This window comes from Odocoileus virginianus, chromosome 10 (assembly GCF_023699985.2).
Source record: "Odocoileus virginianus isolate 20LAN1187 ecotype Illinois chromosome 10, Ovbor_1.2, whole genome shotgun sequence".
Classification (NCBI taxonomy): Eukaryota; Metazoa; Chordata; class Mammalia; order Artiodactyla; family Cervidae; genus Odocoileus; species Odocoileus virginianus.
Window position 1 is genome coordinate 8,229,269 of NC_069683.1, and position 17,781 is coordinate 8,247,049.

At 42.0% G+C, this 17,781-nt stretch overlaps 1 protein-coding gene across 5 annotated transcripts in view; it reads right to left on the reverse strand.

The window, feature by feature from the left end:
• The window catches only part of BDNF (brain derived neurotrophic factor), a 57,939-nt gene extending 40,829 nt beyond the window's left edge, over positions 1-17,110 (reverse strand). Inside the window, exon 1 of one of the 5 annotated variants that reach the window (XM_020903256.2) lies at positions 16,318-17,110. In XM_020903256.2, coding sequence (XP_020758915.1) covers positions 16,318-16,320 — 3 coding nt within the window. In that variant the 5' untranslated portion in view covers positions 16,321-17,110. Of the gene's footprint in view, positions 1-14,380; positions 14,452-15,248; positions 15,517-15,545; positions 15,629-16,317 lie in introns of those variants that run through there. The other 4 variants (XM_070472970.1, XM_020903260.2, XM_020903259.2 and 1 more) reach the window with 4 other exon arrangements.
• Between the last annotated feature and the right edge of the window lie 671 nt (positions 17,111-17,781).

Below are 17,781 nucleotides of genomic sequence, written 5' to 3' on the forward strand. Positions count from 1 at the left end.
TGGAACTGACAATGGTAGCTGATTGTTTGCTGGTTTTGCAAGAAGAGCCAGGAAGAAAGTTAGCAAGTTTAAACCAAAGCGTTTTAGGACATTGAAGCAGGCTGTAAGGAGCAGGTTACCTTATTTTTGAAACCCAACTATTTAGGTTGTGTGATGATGGGAGTGAGAGATTTCTACTTCTAAATTTTATATTCTTCATGGAGAAAGTTAGCAACATATGCAAAAAGATAATTTAGAAAAAAATAATTACTGAACTTCCTAAAGTCATATTTTAAAAACCACACCATGAATTTGGCCTATTTTTCTTGATTCTGAATCTACACGTCTATGGTGAATATTTTTTGGGACAAAAGACTCAAGCACTGTCATCAAAATCTTCTGGGTAACCCAGATCTGGTAGGAATAAAGTCCCCAGTGGTACCCATGCAAGGATTAGGTTTTAGATTTGTGTCACATTCAGAATCATTTAGAAACCTCTGACACTCTTGACCTTTTTAACTTCAGTTTACTACTTCAGTTTTCTAGTTCCATTCATTCAGTTGATGAAAACTTGCTGAGCACCTCCCGCCAGACAATGCTCTATGGACTAGCATCCATGCAAATGAGTAAGACACATCTCAGCCCTTCAGCTGCTCAAATTCTACACCTAAGGTTTGTGTTTTAATCCATTGGGCCACATATGAGTTAGTTAAAATTAGGAAATTATGCTTTGTTTAGTTTTGTTTTCCCTTGCCATGGGTTTACTGTGTAGAAAGATGACCATCAACATGACCCTCGTGGTCAAGGGGTAGCAGTGATGGACAAGAAATTTGCTCCCAAAGCTGAAAGGGCAGCTAGTAGCTGGGGAGGGCCCCTCATGGTTGATCAGTGCCCTAGCCATCTTTGGTTAGCAGTGTTTTACAGAAGGCAGACACAGGATAAGAAATTAGGGTCAAGTTAGTGATAAAGAGAAAATGAGACATAGCTCAGGAAATTAATTTTTCTAAATATGATTAGGTAGACTTATAAAATGGGCTCCCCAGGTGGCACTAATGGTAAAGAAGCCACCTGCCAACGCAGGAGACACAAGGCTTTGATCCCTAGGTTGGAAAAATCCCCTGGAGGAGGGTGTGGTGACTGGCTCCAGTATTCTTTCCTGTCCATGGATCCCATGGACAGAGGAGTCTGGCAGGCTACAGTCCATAGAGTCACACAAAATCAGACACCACTGAAGCAATTTAGCATGCACACATGCAGACTTATAAAAAGATATATCCAGAAGGGATCTTTCAAGATTATCTCCTCTTGCTCACTACTCATAGGCCTATCACAACAGACCAGGAAAACAGACTACACATATTTCTTCTGACTACCTTTCTAAGAATCGAGTCATCATAGTGCTTGGAAGATCCCACTTGTAACATATTTTTGTTCTTGTTGCGATTTATATTTTATTTCATTTCATCCAACCTTAGTGAAGATAGAGACCAGCTGCTTCCTAACCGTCTTGTGTTATTAAGTCATCCCTCAGCTTTTCTCATAGCGAGAAATCAGATTTCACAAACTTTCTTCATAAACTCCAACTTCCAATCCATTAATCAAGTTCCTTGGTCTACCCTGGACCTCCTCCAAGATCTCCATACTCTTCTGAAAATGTAGAGGCCTGTATTAGACATGTCTGAAATTATCCAGGGCTCAGGAAACATGGGAGTCATGAATTATCTGAACGCAGCTGTTGGGAAAAACTAAAGAGAAGATTCAATCAGATTGATGAATCCTTCCCTTGCAACTTGGAGACAGAAGCAGTTGTTTCATAAAAAGATGAGTCTATGTCAAAGCTATATATTCTATCCTTAGTTTTCAGATGAAACATTTTTCAAAAGAAACAGATCTTTAATAGGACATTTTGTTTTTATTTATTCTCAGCAAAATTGTTTAGGAACAAGTAATTTTTCTGTTCTCCACTTAATGTCCCAAGTTGTAGACCTTTATCTGATAAATTAGTATAGTACTTTTGTAGTCTCAAGTAATTTCTCTCAGAACATAAGGTCTACAAAATACTACATGACCTCTGAACTTTGAACTTTATCCTAAATTGAACCATGTCTTTTCATTTCATCTGCATTCCAAACCTATCACAATCCAATGTGACCAACTATTCTGGGACTTCTAATTCTTGATAGCCCAGTTGAAGAGCATGAAATTAGCATAAATATCATCCCCACTACTCCCCGTTGTCTGTTTAGGCCATGTTGAAGAAATTCAATGGTAACTTCAAAATCAATTCAGCAATCCCCAAAAGAAATTAAGCCAGACATGGAATGAAATCAATACTCTAAAAAGAAACTGAGTAGAAAGGGGGAACATTTACTTCCCCTTCCTAACATCATTGGGAGACACTGTCAAGGCACTCTGTGACCAAAAGATTACTAAGAGCATTTGCTTCTAAAACTTTAGTGTACCAAGACGGGTACCAAGAAGTGCAAAGTCTAGCTGAACCTAAGAAAGAGTGATGGTGATACGGATGGATAAGACAAATATAATAGCTCATAAAACATGAGGACAAAGAGATGGGGTAGAGTGGCAAATGAATGGGGAAAAGCAAAGCCACACATTTAAATTCCAAGATCTCTTCATTATTATTATTATTGTCATTTTAGTTATGGTTACATATATCCTCAAGGAAATTTATTTTTCCCTGCTTGGACTGAAGTCATGACCTGGGAGAGGAGGTGATATCTAAGAGGTGGGGAAAATAGATGCCCAATTTTGGAAGTCAGATTTTGAGTCTATGATACAAATTAAATATATTTCTAGGATGCAAATTCAGCCCACAGTCAGTTTTCCTCAAAACAGACTCAATACTCAATTAGAAAAATGAAGACCCACTCTTTATTATCAAATTTTATGCTTCTCCCAAATGCAGTAAAATTTTTAGCATTGAGAAGCTTTTATTTCAGAGACATGTTTTCCAGGAGGCTTTGAGAAGAATGAGCCAATGCTATCATGCATTCTGGCCTTTTTAGCAAAAAAAAAAAAAAGTTCTCAGGATAAATAACTGAAGTTAACTTGCATTGCTCATTGCTTTATGTCTATGATGAATGCTAACTTGAATTACCATTCTCACATAATAAACATATTTTTATGGTATTACAACCAGATTGTGGATGTAGATCATCTTAGAACTACTTTGCAAGCCAAATTTCCATTGCTTTTCATTTTATCTGCACACAAAAACTAATTAAAGTGAGTAAAAATAAGTTGAATTCCATAAAAAAGAATCATGCTAACATGCATGATGCCAATTTATCTCAGAAAATATGTCAAAGTTTGACATATTTTTGACTATTTGCTTGACTAATTAACATTTTTTCTGATCTTACTTTTTGTTACTGTGTTTTTGATAAGTCAAATTGTTATTTATTGATATGATTTTGCCCTCCATTCCTAGGAAAAATTTATAAAGTGTCTAATTTACCCTTCAATAAATTGATAAGAGTACAACTTCAGGACAGTATTTAATAATAAAATTAATCTTGAAAACAGAATTACATGTATAAATGTCACATGAAGTACAAAGAAACAGTCTCAAAGAATATTTCTTTGGAAAATGAGTTTAAAAATATAAAGTTTAAATTAGTAAACATTTCCTAGCATTTTTAAGAAAAAGGATTTTAAGGAATTTTAGAATTTTTTCCTTATTTTTTTGTTGTTTTAAGAAAAATAAATCAATTTTTTGTTTTGCTTTGTTTTCCTAGGGTAAGAGGGGAATATGCTACAAGAACAAATAAATAAAGCTGTTGCCAAATCTCAGATAAAAATCTAGAACCAACTGAAAACACTGGGAATAATATAAGAATCAATGAAAACTTGAGGTTTCAATTCATCTTGTCTTAGTTAGTGTCTCAATAATCATAAAGTAACTATGGAGTATTGAAGAAATTAAAAATACTATAATTAGTTTTGTCCTGAAAGCAAACGTATTACTCACTCAGTCATGTCCGACTTTTTGCAAACCATGGATTGAAGCCTGCCAGGCTCCTCTGTCCATGGAATTCTCCATGCAAGAACACTGAAGTGGGTTGCCATTCCCTTCTCTAGGGGATCTTCCTGACCCGGAGATCGAACATGGATATCTTGCATTGCAAACTGATTCTTTACCATCTGAGCCACCAGCAGGATCAATGGAGTATTTCAGAAACTTAAAATATTATAATTAGTTTTGTCCCAACAATTGGAAATTAGGAATGTCTTATTGGAATGTTATTAAGATTTTGTTGATTATGTTTAAGAAATTAAAGTATATACACAAAAATCAAGATATTTTGAAAAATCAAGATAATTAAAACCTTGCTCAGGCTATTTATTGTTTTCTTATGTTTTGATTATTAGAAAATAGAAGTATCATTATCATATGATGTGATTGTAAGTCCTTCAGTAGTCAAGAGAATTGGATTCTTGTTTAAACTCTATCACTCTCTGGTCATGTGACCTGGAAAGTCACTTCACCAGCCCAAGCTGGTTCACATCAATACTATCTGTTTCATAGAAATGTTTATTGAATAAGTGGAACAGTTTTAACTACTGTACATCTCAGTCACCTGATCAATGAGGCCAGGACAGTGGGCTATAAGCTGTGGTTGCCAAGTCTAGTGGCACATTCTGACTTCAGCTCAAATGAATATATAATTCAGGTGATTTTAGTGTACTAAGGAAATTTGTGAACTAGATCATCTTTAAGTTACTTTTTTTCCATATAAATTTGAACTGTTTGCAGGAACTGTATATCTTTGGTAAACTAAACTTGGAACTCATGTAATTATTTCCCCTAAATTTAGAGCCTTGAGCCAAGGTAAGGAGTCATACTCTTCTATATTTTATATTACATAGTTACCTCTGATGAGGTTTTAGGTAGACTTTTTCATACAACAAAATGTCCTTTAATATCATTCTTTCCCCCTGGGCTGGTTTCTTAGCTCTGGGACATATCAAATGTATTGTGAGTTCAGGCCATTCTTCCTTGCACAGATCACAATGGCAGTGGGATGAGGTTTTTCCATAGCCTCCAGATCCTTGATTCCATATATGACTTTGGCAACTCTGCAAAGACCACTGACTTGTACTATCTTGGACTTAGCAGTTTGCATCCATTCCCTCATTAAAGACCACATCTTTCTAAGAGTTGTTTTCCAGGAGGAAGATGGATGAAATTTATTAGGAAGATGCCCAAGTGGATGTTTAACTCCTTTACCCAGACTACCCTCCAGCTTAGTTTTAGAGTTGCTATCCTGAGTTCTAAGTTGCTGCAAAGATGCAAAGGACCCAGACACCAATACTTGGCATTCTCCCAAACGAGATGCTAATTCCAGAGAAGTTCCAAGTTTGGAGTAGGGCTTTGGGAGGAAGAACGTTGAATTGCACAAGAAAAGCCAATAAACATTTTAGTCCCCAGCAGGGACTATAAGCCTTGTAATTATGTTTAGGATTGTGCTTGTCAATCCCCTCCTTCTCCATCTCTGTAAACAGCATGTTAGCTTTGGAAGTTTGTCATCCACTGGGTTTTTGGAGAAGGCATTCCTCATCACAGCATCTGCAGTGCTATAGCCAGTAACAGTTTGAAAAGGCAAATTTATGAAAAGGCTTCTAAACATACTAAATCCTAATCTAAACAATTTATAACGTTTCTTACTCAATAACTCTCAGAAGTCAACTAACTTGGAACTGCCCTAAACAAGTTAAGAAAAGCGTCAGACATCATCCATGGGGTTCATAAACTAAAGTAAGTGGAAGGAAGAATGTGCAGGTGAAGCGTTCCATGGAGCAGTCTTTCTCTTCAATGACTATATACTTATTTCTGGACAATACATACTTATTTCTCTCTTGTTAGTGTTTTAAACATGAAAACAATTATAATAAGAACAGCTAAGGTTGTGTAGGGACTTACAGATTAGCTTACTGAGTAAAAGAAAGCACTTGGAATTAGACAGACATGGGTTTACTCAAGTTTAACCACCTTTTGACTCTGCTAATTTAGGATAGCTAAGGAATTAACGGCTGCCTCAGTTTCCTTATCTTTAAAATAGGAATACTAATAATCTCTGCCTAGAAAGATCATTGCAAGAACTCAGCTATGGGAATGTAGAACGCTCATCATGGTGAACTCAACAAATTTAGATTAAATGATTAATTTATTTGATCTTCCCCCACTTTAAGCAGTATCACTTTCTCCATATTATGATTGTGAAAACGGGGTTTCAAAAAGGATAGGGGACAATCAGTGGTTTGAAAATTTTTCATTAGTTATCAAAGGTTCAATATAATTCTAAAGCAGCATCTGTGGCCACTGATATTGAGATTCTCAGCCATACCAAAGGGTTATGTTAAAGATCTCTTGACAAAAATGTGTGCGCCAACCTGACAATGGGGAATCCAAGTCTAATCTGTGTGGTAGCTATTCCATAGGGAAGTGTAATATTATAATGGACTTTGGAACTAGAGAACATTAGGTTTGAATTTTAGCTTTTCCATTTAAGATTTGCTGTATAATTTGGGGTAAATAAACTCTCTGAGCTCCAGTTTCCTTCTTTATATACAACAATATAATCTCTCCCAGAGAATTGCTTTGAGGGTTAAATAATAAATGTCAAATGCAAAGGAAACAACTTAGCACTGGATAAATGCAAAATGAATGCTATCCCATCCCATCATAATTTGCACGTACTTTCTCATAGTGTAGTAATGACAGAAATGAAGTCTTTATAACCTCTTGAGGTTAGTGAAGCCACACCAGGAATCTGAGGAATGCTCCCTAAGTTAATGACCAGAGTCTGAACTTTTTCTCCTTATCAGTGGAGTGATGGATTTCTAGAGCAGTGAGGGTGCTAGTGGTACTGAGGATAAACCTCAGAGTAACAGGGGCTTCCCTGGTGGCTCAGTGGTAAAGAATCCACCTGCAATGCAGGAGTGTGAGTTCGATCCCTGGGTTGGGAAGATTCCCTGGAGGAGGAAACGGCAACCCACTCCATTATTCTTGCCTGGGAAATCCCATGGACAGAGGGGCCTGGCCGGCTACAGTCCATGGGGTCACAAAAGAGTCGGACATACTAACCAGCAACAACAATAGCAAGCTCAGCTATTAGAAACACGTCTACTACACCTTAGCCATTTCATTGGCTGGTTCTTCACCCACTTGGCAACTTGTTAAATGGCAGAAGTGAACTTCACAAATTTTCTCTAAATGCCAGTTTCCTTTTGCCAGGATGGAACATTCAATGGCTCATACTGAAAGGCAGGGAGAGACTAAACTAACATTTCTGAATCTATGCCATGTTAATAAGTACCCCCTCCCCCAAGTGTTCTATTGTCATATATGTTTGGGAAATGCTACTCAGTAGTATTTGCCAGACTTTGCCACCAATAGAAATCAGTCACCTTTACACCACATGTCAGTTGTTACAGATATCCCAAAATACACAGAGGCTCATCATTCCTGGAAAACTACAGTATTCACCTTGCTGCTTCATCTTATTTAGTCTTTAAGAAAGCACATATATTGGGCATCTCACTCATAGCTCAGTTGGTAAAGAATCTGCCTGCAGTGCAGGAGACCCAGGTTCAATTCTTGGGTTGGGAAGATCCCCTGGAAAAGGAAATGGCAACTCACTCCAATATTCTTACCTGGAGACTCCCATGGACAGAGACTGGTAGGCTACAGTCTATGGGGTCACAAGAGTCAGACACGACTAAGCACAGCACAGCATATCTATTACTATATCATACAACTGATGTTTTTAATGTTTTTACAACTATATTTCAATGTAATTGACTTCCTTTGTAATCATACACTTTTAAGTTTTATTCATTTAGAAACATTCTGAGAAGGGTTTATAGGCTTGACCAGACTGCCAAAAGAGTGGAGTCCATGGCACAGAAGTGGTTACCAAGCCCATGTTAATCCAACACACCCCAAGGAGAAGTAAAAGCAAGGCCATTCTCAAACACTGGCTATGGAAGTTGTTGGGGGACAAAGAAGCCCTGACTGGAGGAGGAAGCTAAGAGTAAAAGAAATCATTGTTTCCTACCAACATAACCAGAACAGTGATGAGTAAGGATGGTAGGGATCTAGCTCAGTGGACAAACAGATGTGAAGATTACCCTCAGAGAGGCTATACTATTCAATAACACGTCCAGTATTCTAATACTAATGCTGTTCTGGTTTTCTTTTTTATTTCTCTGCTTAAATTTTTCCATGTTCCCTCTCTTTTTTTCCCATTCACTTGCCCTGTAATGTCCTTTCCCACAGGCTTTAGATGTTTATGGAGCCTTTCTGCAATCCCCCAGTTTAGGTATTTTTTTCCCCACAGTCTCGTTATTACCGAGGGAGAGTAGCAGTTGCTATTGCCCCTGAAGAGGGAGATAAGACAAGTCAGTTCCAACTCCTGCTGGTGCTGATGGCTATGGGGTTTAGCATGCTCTGAAGGGATCCTGAATTCCATAACATCATAGCGTGCACTCTGGGCACAAAGATCTCAAAGCATCTTCTGCTGTTACAGGCAATTGATTGGGTTTCCCTTTTCCAGTGTGAGAAGGTTTTTAAGTGCATTTAACATTCACTCAGAGGTTAAAAACAGTGGCAAAGTACTTTCTACCTCCTGGGGTGATCCAGAAAATGTTCATAAATGGTCAAAAATGCCTCACACAGGCCACAGGTTTCTCCTAGACTGAAGTTAAATTTGGAGGTCACACACTGCTAAACTGCTGATTTTTAGCAACTCGACTTTTAAGTTTTTTATTTTTAAATTAATACTTTGGAATATATTTTCCCATTTGTCTAAAATAGAATTCAAGAATGATGCATGTCATCCTGAGTGCATCAGAAGTTATTTTAAATATGGCATCTTTATAAAAGTCAATAGCTGCCTCATCAAAGGGCAATCATGTCCAGTGTGGGTGGCTGTGCCAATTGTTTTTGAACTACTGCAGCGATCTAGCCAATCCCAAGGAATGGCTTGCAGCCTTTCTACACCCACATTTTTCTTAATTATCTCCACCAGGCTGAGTTAGCTGAGGACAGACCTATAGCATTTCCTGGATGTCAAAATGCCCACACACCTTCTGCAATCCTTGGGCTACCAGCTCCCTTTCATGTTTCTCCTGGTTGGTCCATCTAATTACCTATTATCATGTGTATATAATGCATTATTCATGAGGCCCAGACAATTTCAGGGTGTAATATCTTTGATTTTAAAAGGAAATGGCCTGAAAAATGAGAACTTCTGCGGGCACAAAGAAAATAAGCATGTAATTTGTTAGTGAGTCTCTCATCAGTCCATCCCTTTAAAAAATAACCTGCAGAAGTTTGAGATCATTGTTCAGATGAAAACTTTGCAAGTTTGTTTCTCAAAAAAATGATTGGTTCAATATCCAGGTTCTTTCTATGCTAGATTCAAATAAGTTGCTTTGATTTTTCATAATGTACTTCCTAACACACAAGTTAAAAATGGGTAACACCCAAAATTATACATCATCAAAGATTAGGGTGACTTAGGCCCAAGAAATTAGTTAGCCATCATATCACTCAAACTTGGAGCTAAAATGGAACTTAGAATTTATCCTAAGAATAGCCTCCTTGTCTTCTGTGTGAGGAAATATGGATCAAGGGTGAATGATTAATTTTTCTAGCTACTAGAAATTAGTTGGGAGCAGAGCTTGAACTCAGCCTTTTAACCTACTTAACTGTGTTCTCTTGGAAAAGAAAAGAATCCAGAAGTTTGTCTTCTTCTAGGGAAATTAAAGGACAAATCAGGCCTCTAAGCTGGAAGTTCACCAAGCTAAGTACCTTTTAGTCTTACACACTGCTGAATTTCCAGACTTTAGCATAGTTCCTGGTACATAGTAGATTGTCAGTTAATGCTTACAGAATAGAATTATGAACATTACAGTCTCTATAGAAAACATTCCTCTTGGGCAAATGGAAAATGGCCTGTTAAGCTCATGAGCCCCATAAATATCAGAGTATCTACCAAGAGAAGCCAGATCCCAGGCATCCAACACTAGGATGAAATTCCAGAGGGTTAAAAGAAAACAGGGCTTCCCAGGAGGCTCAGGGGTAAAGAACCTGCCTGCCAATGCAGGAGACCTGGGTTTGATCCCTGGGCCAGGAAGACCCACTGGAGAAGGAAATGGCAACCCACTCCAGCATTCTTGCCTGGGAAATCCCATGGACAGAGAGGCCTGACGGTCTGCAGTTCATGGGGTTGCAAAAGAGTTGGACACGACTGGACAACTAAACAACAAGAAAATAAGCTAGCATGAATTCACGCATCAGAAATGGCCCCTGAGAACCTTCCCAGGCCCCAGAGTCTACAACTCCCAAGTAAGAGTCCTTTTTTGTCTTCAGCTCTTCTTATTCTCTGTGTTGTTTTGGGGGGAATTAGTGACTGTTCCTTAGACAATGTGTCAACCCTAGAAATATCCCTGCCTTCTTTGAGCCTTCAATTATGGGTGAAAGAATGGCTTAGGAAGAAAAGGTCATAGACTGGCAAAAACTTTTCATTAGGCCTACAGAATTGTGGGAATGATTTGTAGATAACTTTTTCACCCTTTTAAATTAAAGAAATCAAAACAGGAGCAAATAATGCCTATAAGTCCCTCAGATGCCAGAGTGGGGTTTGAGGCAGCATGGGCTGGAGAGCTTAAAGTGTGGTCCTTGAAATCTGAAGAAAGATTCTGAGTCAGTCTCCCCTTCTTACTGGCAATGTGCTCTTGGGAAACCCTGAACCTGAGGTTCCTCATTTGTGAAAGGTGATTGATAATTCCTACCCTTCCCTCCTGGCTGAGATCAGATTAGGAAACCTGTGAAGAAATTTCAAACCGCTATGTGAGTATAAAGTATTATTACTAGCAGATACAAATAAAGTCTGCATTATATAGAATTCGTTATAGGACTCCTTTAGAATGTTAGAAGAAAGGGGAAAAGTCAATCTGAACTTTAGAAAACTCAGAATGAACACTCCAAAAATTGTCAAATGACAACGGAGGCAGGGATAAAGATTTGACATTTAGATTTTTGCACCCTGGTGTTTTGGGGTATTAGTCTTTAGGGACTATGTGTTTCTCTCAAGACACACTTGTTCAAGCAGTAACTTTAACATCCACAGTAAAAGAAGATTTAATATTTTTGAAATTATAGCCATTCTTTGGCCAAAGAGGAGAGAAAATTTCTTTTTATTGTTTAGGAATTTAATCTTTCTCCCCTTAAAAGTAACAGCCCCTCTTCCCATTTCCATAGGATTCAATATCAGTAAGCTCTCACTTAATGTTAATGTTTATTGTCATTTATTAAATGCCACAAAGTATCCTTTACATGGATCATGGCATGTAAATTTAAGAGACTCACCGCTTGTTAAATTCTCTAGAAACACACAAACACACCCATATACACAAGTGCACACACACACATACACACAGCAGTAGCAGATCAGCAGAGAAAGACACCAGCCAAAGAAAGATAATTTGAGATACTTCTGAGGTAGCAGTTGTAAAATTAAAATAGGCAACTCATTAAATTATCCATAGAGTGAAAAGAAAGCTACAAAAATAGATATTTTTCTGGCAAGTCAGTGCTTTTTAGAACAAATTTAGTTTTAAGCAGAATCTTAAAATCAGATTATATCAGTTCATATTCACGAGAATCAGTTAAGTGGTTAGATTAGCTTTTCCTAATTAAAGAAAAGGATTAGCTTTCCTGGCTTTTGATAGAAGTATATTTAATAAAAACTATGTTCAGTTAGACATCATTTTAACTGACATATTGTAAGCAGTTTGATTAAATGAATGTTATTTGAGCAAGTTGGAGCCTCGTTCCTAAATCACAGAATTAAAAATAAAAATCCTTTGTAAGTCATGTCACAGTGATGATTTTTTCCTCATTTCTATTTGCTGGTTTTTGTGGCTTATTATCTATTTTGTGGTCATCCAGGCCTTTGCCTCTCACATTGCCTGATCCTGGAATGTTGTTTCTTACTAAGCTTCCCCTAGAGGACAGGCCAGGAAAAGGAAAGAAACTAAATTCACTAGCTTCTCTTCTTATTAAGAATATAGATTACAGATTCGATAGGGAAAGAGTCTGGCAAATGAACAAAGAAGCATACGAATTTTGATTTTAGATCTTTTAAAGGTATTCTTTCCAATTTACACTGATAGGCAATTTTACAAACAAAATTTTGTAAGCCAACAAGAACTTACTCTTAATATCCCATTTACTGCCTTACCATATACATTAGATGATATTTAAAAATAACTAGCACTCTGGTTGAAATGAAAATTCTGTACGCAGAGAATGACATAGTGATACCTCCCCCTTATGGAGTGTCTTCTTCCCAGTTTGCAAAGCTCTTTCAGACATTCTCTTCTATCTTCCAAAAATTGCTGTGTTGTAGGTCTTACTATCAATGACACTGAAAAAGCTACAGGCAAAATGAATATATTTTCATCTGAATCAATACTGATATATTCCATTGGGGGAGCTAGACCAAGCTAAAGTCTCACACACAGAAATATTAACATGCAAGACCAGGGGGCACAAAAGTAGGCTAGTTAACTGTTCATTTTTTTTTAAGGTCAAAAATACCCCTTTCCTCTTTCTTCCCCTCTCCTTTTTAACACCTAATGTTCCCTCTAGTTTCAAACAGGACAGTTGAAATTTCTTGCATTCGTACTGAAGAGCTCTATGTAAATACACATAAACAGTGACGATCAGGTGCACTATTCTTAAAGTGATACTCATTTTCACAACACCAGGCGAAACCATTTCACCTACAAGTCAAGGATATGTATGTGAGTGCGTGTGAGAGAGGATGACGTGACACTTTTGAGGTTTAAGTTATTAAAGATCTCGAGGTTACAAGAATTAGGTAAGCATTTTCCCTCCTTGTCTCCCGAAGACTCGAAATCTACAATTTTCTCCATTTGGCTGTCAGATAAATTGGCAAGTCGACTAAAAGGATAATATTCCCTTAACGGTGCATTCATCTGAAGCCCTAGCAACTGTATTAGGCAGCAGCGAGTATTCGCTAGCGAGGCATTTCGAGGAGACAGGGAACTCTGCAATTTAGAGTGACAGATGATTTTTTTTCTCATCCATCAAACCGCCTCAAAATGTCACAATATTTACACCTCTTCCTTGGTGAATTAGAATCCAGAGACAGGCAGACGAGGAAAAAAAAAAAAAAAAATGCCGACCGGTTGCCGCTTGATTTGGGGAAAAGCAAGTGTTGCACCTTTAAATTCTGCCCCTCCATTCCCCGTTTCCCCCCCTTCTCGGGATTTTGCAATAAATCTCCCAGTTCTGCGTTCAGCCCTGCAGATCCGTATTTAAAACAGCACCATCTGGGAAGGGTGGGCGGCGACGGTGATGCGGACTCCTTGGAGTTCCTTTGCAGCACGCTTGGAATTGCATCAGACTGATCAGAAATCCCCCCGCCCCCAAGCCCAGCCCCTCCCGCCTCGTTCCCCTCCCCTCCCTGCGCGTAGATCTGACTGAGAAAATGACTGGATCTCGGAACAATCTGTGCCCCATTCGCTGCAGGCTTGCTCCGTAAACCCTGCCCAACGCTCCCTTTGTGTGCGTAGCAGCCTATCACCGTCATCTGATCCTAGTGCCTGGTTTTTATTTTTTTTTTCCCTTCTAAATCGCCACAATATCCTCGCGTTGCCTATGAATCCATTCTTTTCACCTGAGCAGAGTTGGAATTCTTTTTTCGTTCGCTAGAACAGTCCAGTGAGTTTCGGAAATAGGTTTTCCCCTAGGCTCCCCCACCCCCACCTCAAACCTTGTCTCTTAATTAAAGAGGGCTGATCCAGGAAGGAGTCCAGAACGCACAAGCCCTGGGGTGAAAATTACCACCCGGCTCGGCCCGGAGGCCGGAACAAAGGGCCCGGGAAGGGGGCAGGTTGAGGGTTGTAGGAGTGTGGAGAGGATGGTGGCTCCTGCGCAGGGGCGCGCAAGTCCCTAGACTCCCAGAGGGGAGGCAGGACAACGCTGTCGCGCGCTCCGGCCGCCCTCGGTCCCCCTGGGACGGAGGAGGGGAGGTGGAACGGAAGACTGGGAGGCTCGGAGCTGCTTTGATCACCCCCGCCCCCTGGCCCACCCGGGCGGCGGCGAGCGGGCCGCCCTCCACACGCGCCTCCGGGTGCAACCTCGCGGCGGCTGGGCGGTCTGTGCACCCAGCTGATTGGTGGCTGGGTGCAGCCGCCGCGCGGAGCTACTCGTGCTCTCCTCCACCTCCTCCAGCTGCCCAGACCCCATTCCCCGGCCCGCTCCCTGGCTCTTCGGCCCGTAAAGGACCTCTCCTCCCAAGTAGAGGCCCCCTTTTCCTTCGTTACCCCGACTGACTCGGACCTGGGCTCAGAGAGGCATCCAGTCCGGCGGGGGAGCGGAGCGCGATCTCGGAGGCTCCCCTTCCCTTGAGAAAGCGGGAGCCCTCTAAGCCAGCACCCGAAACTCGTCGGGAGGGAGGAAAGAAGGCAAGGGGGGAAAAAAAAACCCACAGAAACATCCAGCCAGGCGCGAGGGCGACGGAGGGAAAGAGAGAAAAAGGAAGGGACGGAGGCAGGAGGAGGGGGCGGGGTGAAGGGGGGGGGGCGGGAAGGAGGGAGGGGGAGAGAGAGGGAGGGAGGGATACAGAGAGAATGAATCCTTCTGCCTAGAAGAGCTGAAATTACCTTGATGCATTTTGTGTTGGAGATTTAGCTTTACCTCCTACCCTCTCCCCACCTCCACCGCCCCTTTCCTCACCGCACACCACCTCCACCGCCTAATTCTAAATGGTACAAAGTCAAAATTTAGGAAATCGAATGTTGGGTAAAAGCTTCATAATTAGTAATGAACCTACTGTACACACACACACTCACACACATACACACACACACATACACACACACACACACACACACCGGCAGAGAACGGAAAAGAAGGAGATGAAGGGGAGAAAAAGAGAGAGAAATCTTACATTTGAATCAGACATTTGCAGGTCCAAGTTAACTAAACTCATTATATCCGCAGGAAAACTGAGCTTCCCCACCCCCCTTCTCGCTTTACCCCAAGGCTCTCACCTAGGGCAATTCAAACTGGGCAAATACCAAGAAACAACCCCCCTCTCATACTCTCCTTCTACTTCCTCCCCTCCACCGCGCGTCCTCTCGGGAAGATCGAGTATCAAAATAGCTCAAAAATTGGGGTTGCAGGGGGTCCCCGCCCCGGGGCTTACCTTCTTTGCGGCTTACACCACCCCGGTGGCTAGATCCTGGAGATAAACACTTGCATTTCCCAAAGTTAACCCAGTATACCAACCCGGAGCTTGCCAAGAGTCTATTCCAGCCTACACCGCTAGGAAGCCAACTTCAGCGAGCTCAATGAGGGGACCAAACTGGGGCTCGCTTTCCAAACGCTCCGCTCCAAAATCTGACTCTCTCTCCAGCCCCGATCTCAGTGTGAGCCGAACCTCCGAAAAGACGCTTCTTAAGGGCGACACAGGGCTGGCTTACTGCGGGGCCGAGACAGCTACCTGGGGTACCACCACCTAAGACAAATCCGTTGGCTCTGTCCAAGGTGCTGAATGGGCTCGTATCTCCAGGATTACACACCCGGCGCGGCGGGAGGAAAAGACTGAAAAATCTGTAATTAAGTGATATTTGATATTGCTCTAGACGGTTTCTTCCACTTCCTTACGTTTTGTCACGTGCGGATGGCTTTGCCAAAGCCATCCTGTTAATAGTTGATCACATGTTGATGAGACCCTTTTCTCCTATGAGAGGCTTACCCATTTCATTACCGGCAATATGCCCTTCTGACTTATTTCTCTCCCACCAACCCCACCCCCATCTGCACCCAAACTCCCAGTCTCTATCGTATCCTTACCCCCACTCCACCCCCTGACCCCAATCTCTAATAGCATTATTGTTTTAAGATGGAAATTAATCGTCTTGCGAATGTCAATTACATGCCCACATTTAAATCATAGAATATGCTCATATATCACACACATAGAAGCAAAGAATGGAATGCAAGAAGGCTGGGAGAGAAGCATCAGCCTTGAACAGCCAATATAACACACACACCCTCCCTCCAACTCCAAGTTTGTTCCACGCAGTTCCACATTGCTGTGTTAAATCTCAAATGATTCCAATTAAAGTTGCACTATGTAAAAACCCGATTCTCCTGGCCTGAGTAGCTGCTGTTCTTTGGCGTGTGAAGTGCTAGGAAGAGCTGTGATATGCCCGTTGTTAAGCAACATGTCAAGATTTTTCAATTATAATGCAGGGTTTATTGCTACTCACCATTGTGCCTTTGCTGTCCTGGAGACTCAAGTGTCTTAAAATCCCGTCTCCCCAACAGATGCTGGAAGGTAATGTGTCTTGTTTGAAGTCATCATGTGAGAAGTTCGGCTTTGCTCAGTGGATCGCCCACCACTTGGTGTGACTTATGAATCTAATAACCCTTTGCAATATCCGCAAGCTTAAACTCTCAACCACCTTGGCGACTACAGAAGACAAAGCAACTCGCATCGATGTTGAAAAACCTATAGATTTACGCAAACGCCCTCACTCCGAGAGACACGTTTCCTTTTGAGTTCTTACGTGATTCTAATGAATGAGCGAGGTTACCAATGACTGCCCAAGTGCCCTGCTATATAGCGGTGGTTCCTAGGGCTGCCTTCTAGCCGCCGGTCACTGGGTCCTGGCACAGAAAGTTCCCGGGGAAAGTGGGGGAGTTTCAGGGTACCCTCATGTAAATAACCCAGCCTGCACACCGCTCCCTTGCCCACTGCTCAGGTCACACCTGGGGCTCTGGCAAAGCGGAGCTCGACTCGGGAGATTTTCCTGTCGCCAGGTAAGAAAACCTTCGCCTAGGCAGGCTAGGGCGGGAAGACCGCTAGGGAACTTGTTGCTTGTCAGCGCCAGAAGGCTACCGCTTTAATAATAATACCAGAAAAACGCAGGGGGAGGGGGGCGAAAGCGGGGGGCGGCAACGACGACGACTATCCTTGCTGTTTACGTGACCAACTCACTGTGACTCCTTTGGTAAAAAGGAAACTTCTTAGAAAAGTTCGTACCCCTCCCCCTCCCCCCAATGACTAAGGGTCTCCAGCTGATGAGGTCGTGAATGATGATCAAGTCGGAGCGGGGGGGGATGGGGGGCTAGGCGGGGAGGGGGTGAGGGTGAGTGACTTGTCCTTGGGAACAACCACATGCGTGGAAGCGCGCATGAGCCCGGCAACTTTCCCTTTCCCTCTTAGGGACTGATGACTAGGCGAGAGGCATCCGAGCGAGCCACTAGTTGCCCACAGGAACCTGTGTAAATCGAGCTCTCGAGCGGCCGAGTTGAATGAAGTTCTGACTGCGTCTGCTCTAATGGGTTATGGCTTCTCCAATGTGAGTTAGCAGCGCGGGTGCGCAGCTAGGTCGGCATGGCGCACCGCGAAGTGTGGAGCCGCGGGCGAAGGCAGGGAGGGGTGCCTCCGCAGCGGTTTGGCGCTCCGCGTCCGCTCGCTGCTTCTTCCCCGGAGTCGCTTCCGCATCATCCGCGGGCTCCCGGGCCATCAGGGTGCCCGGGTGAGCGCGAGGGGGAAGCGGAGCGGCGGTTGAAAAGCCGGAGATGGGGTTGAGCTCCGCGGGAGGGGCTCTCCCAGGAAGCCCCGCGGTTAGCACCCGCGCTTCCCGCTGGAGAGGTCACGTGTTGGCGGAAAGTAACTTAGAAGGGATGGAATGAACTTCAAGACGAGAAAAAAGCAAAAGGAAACA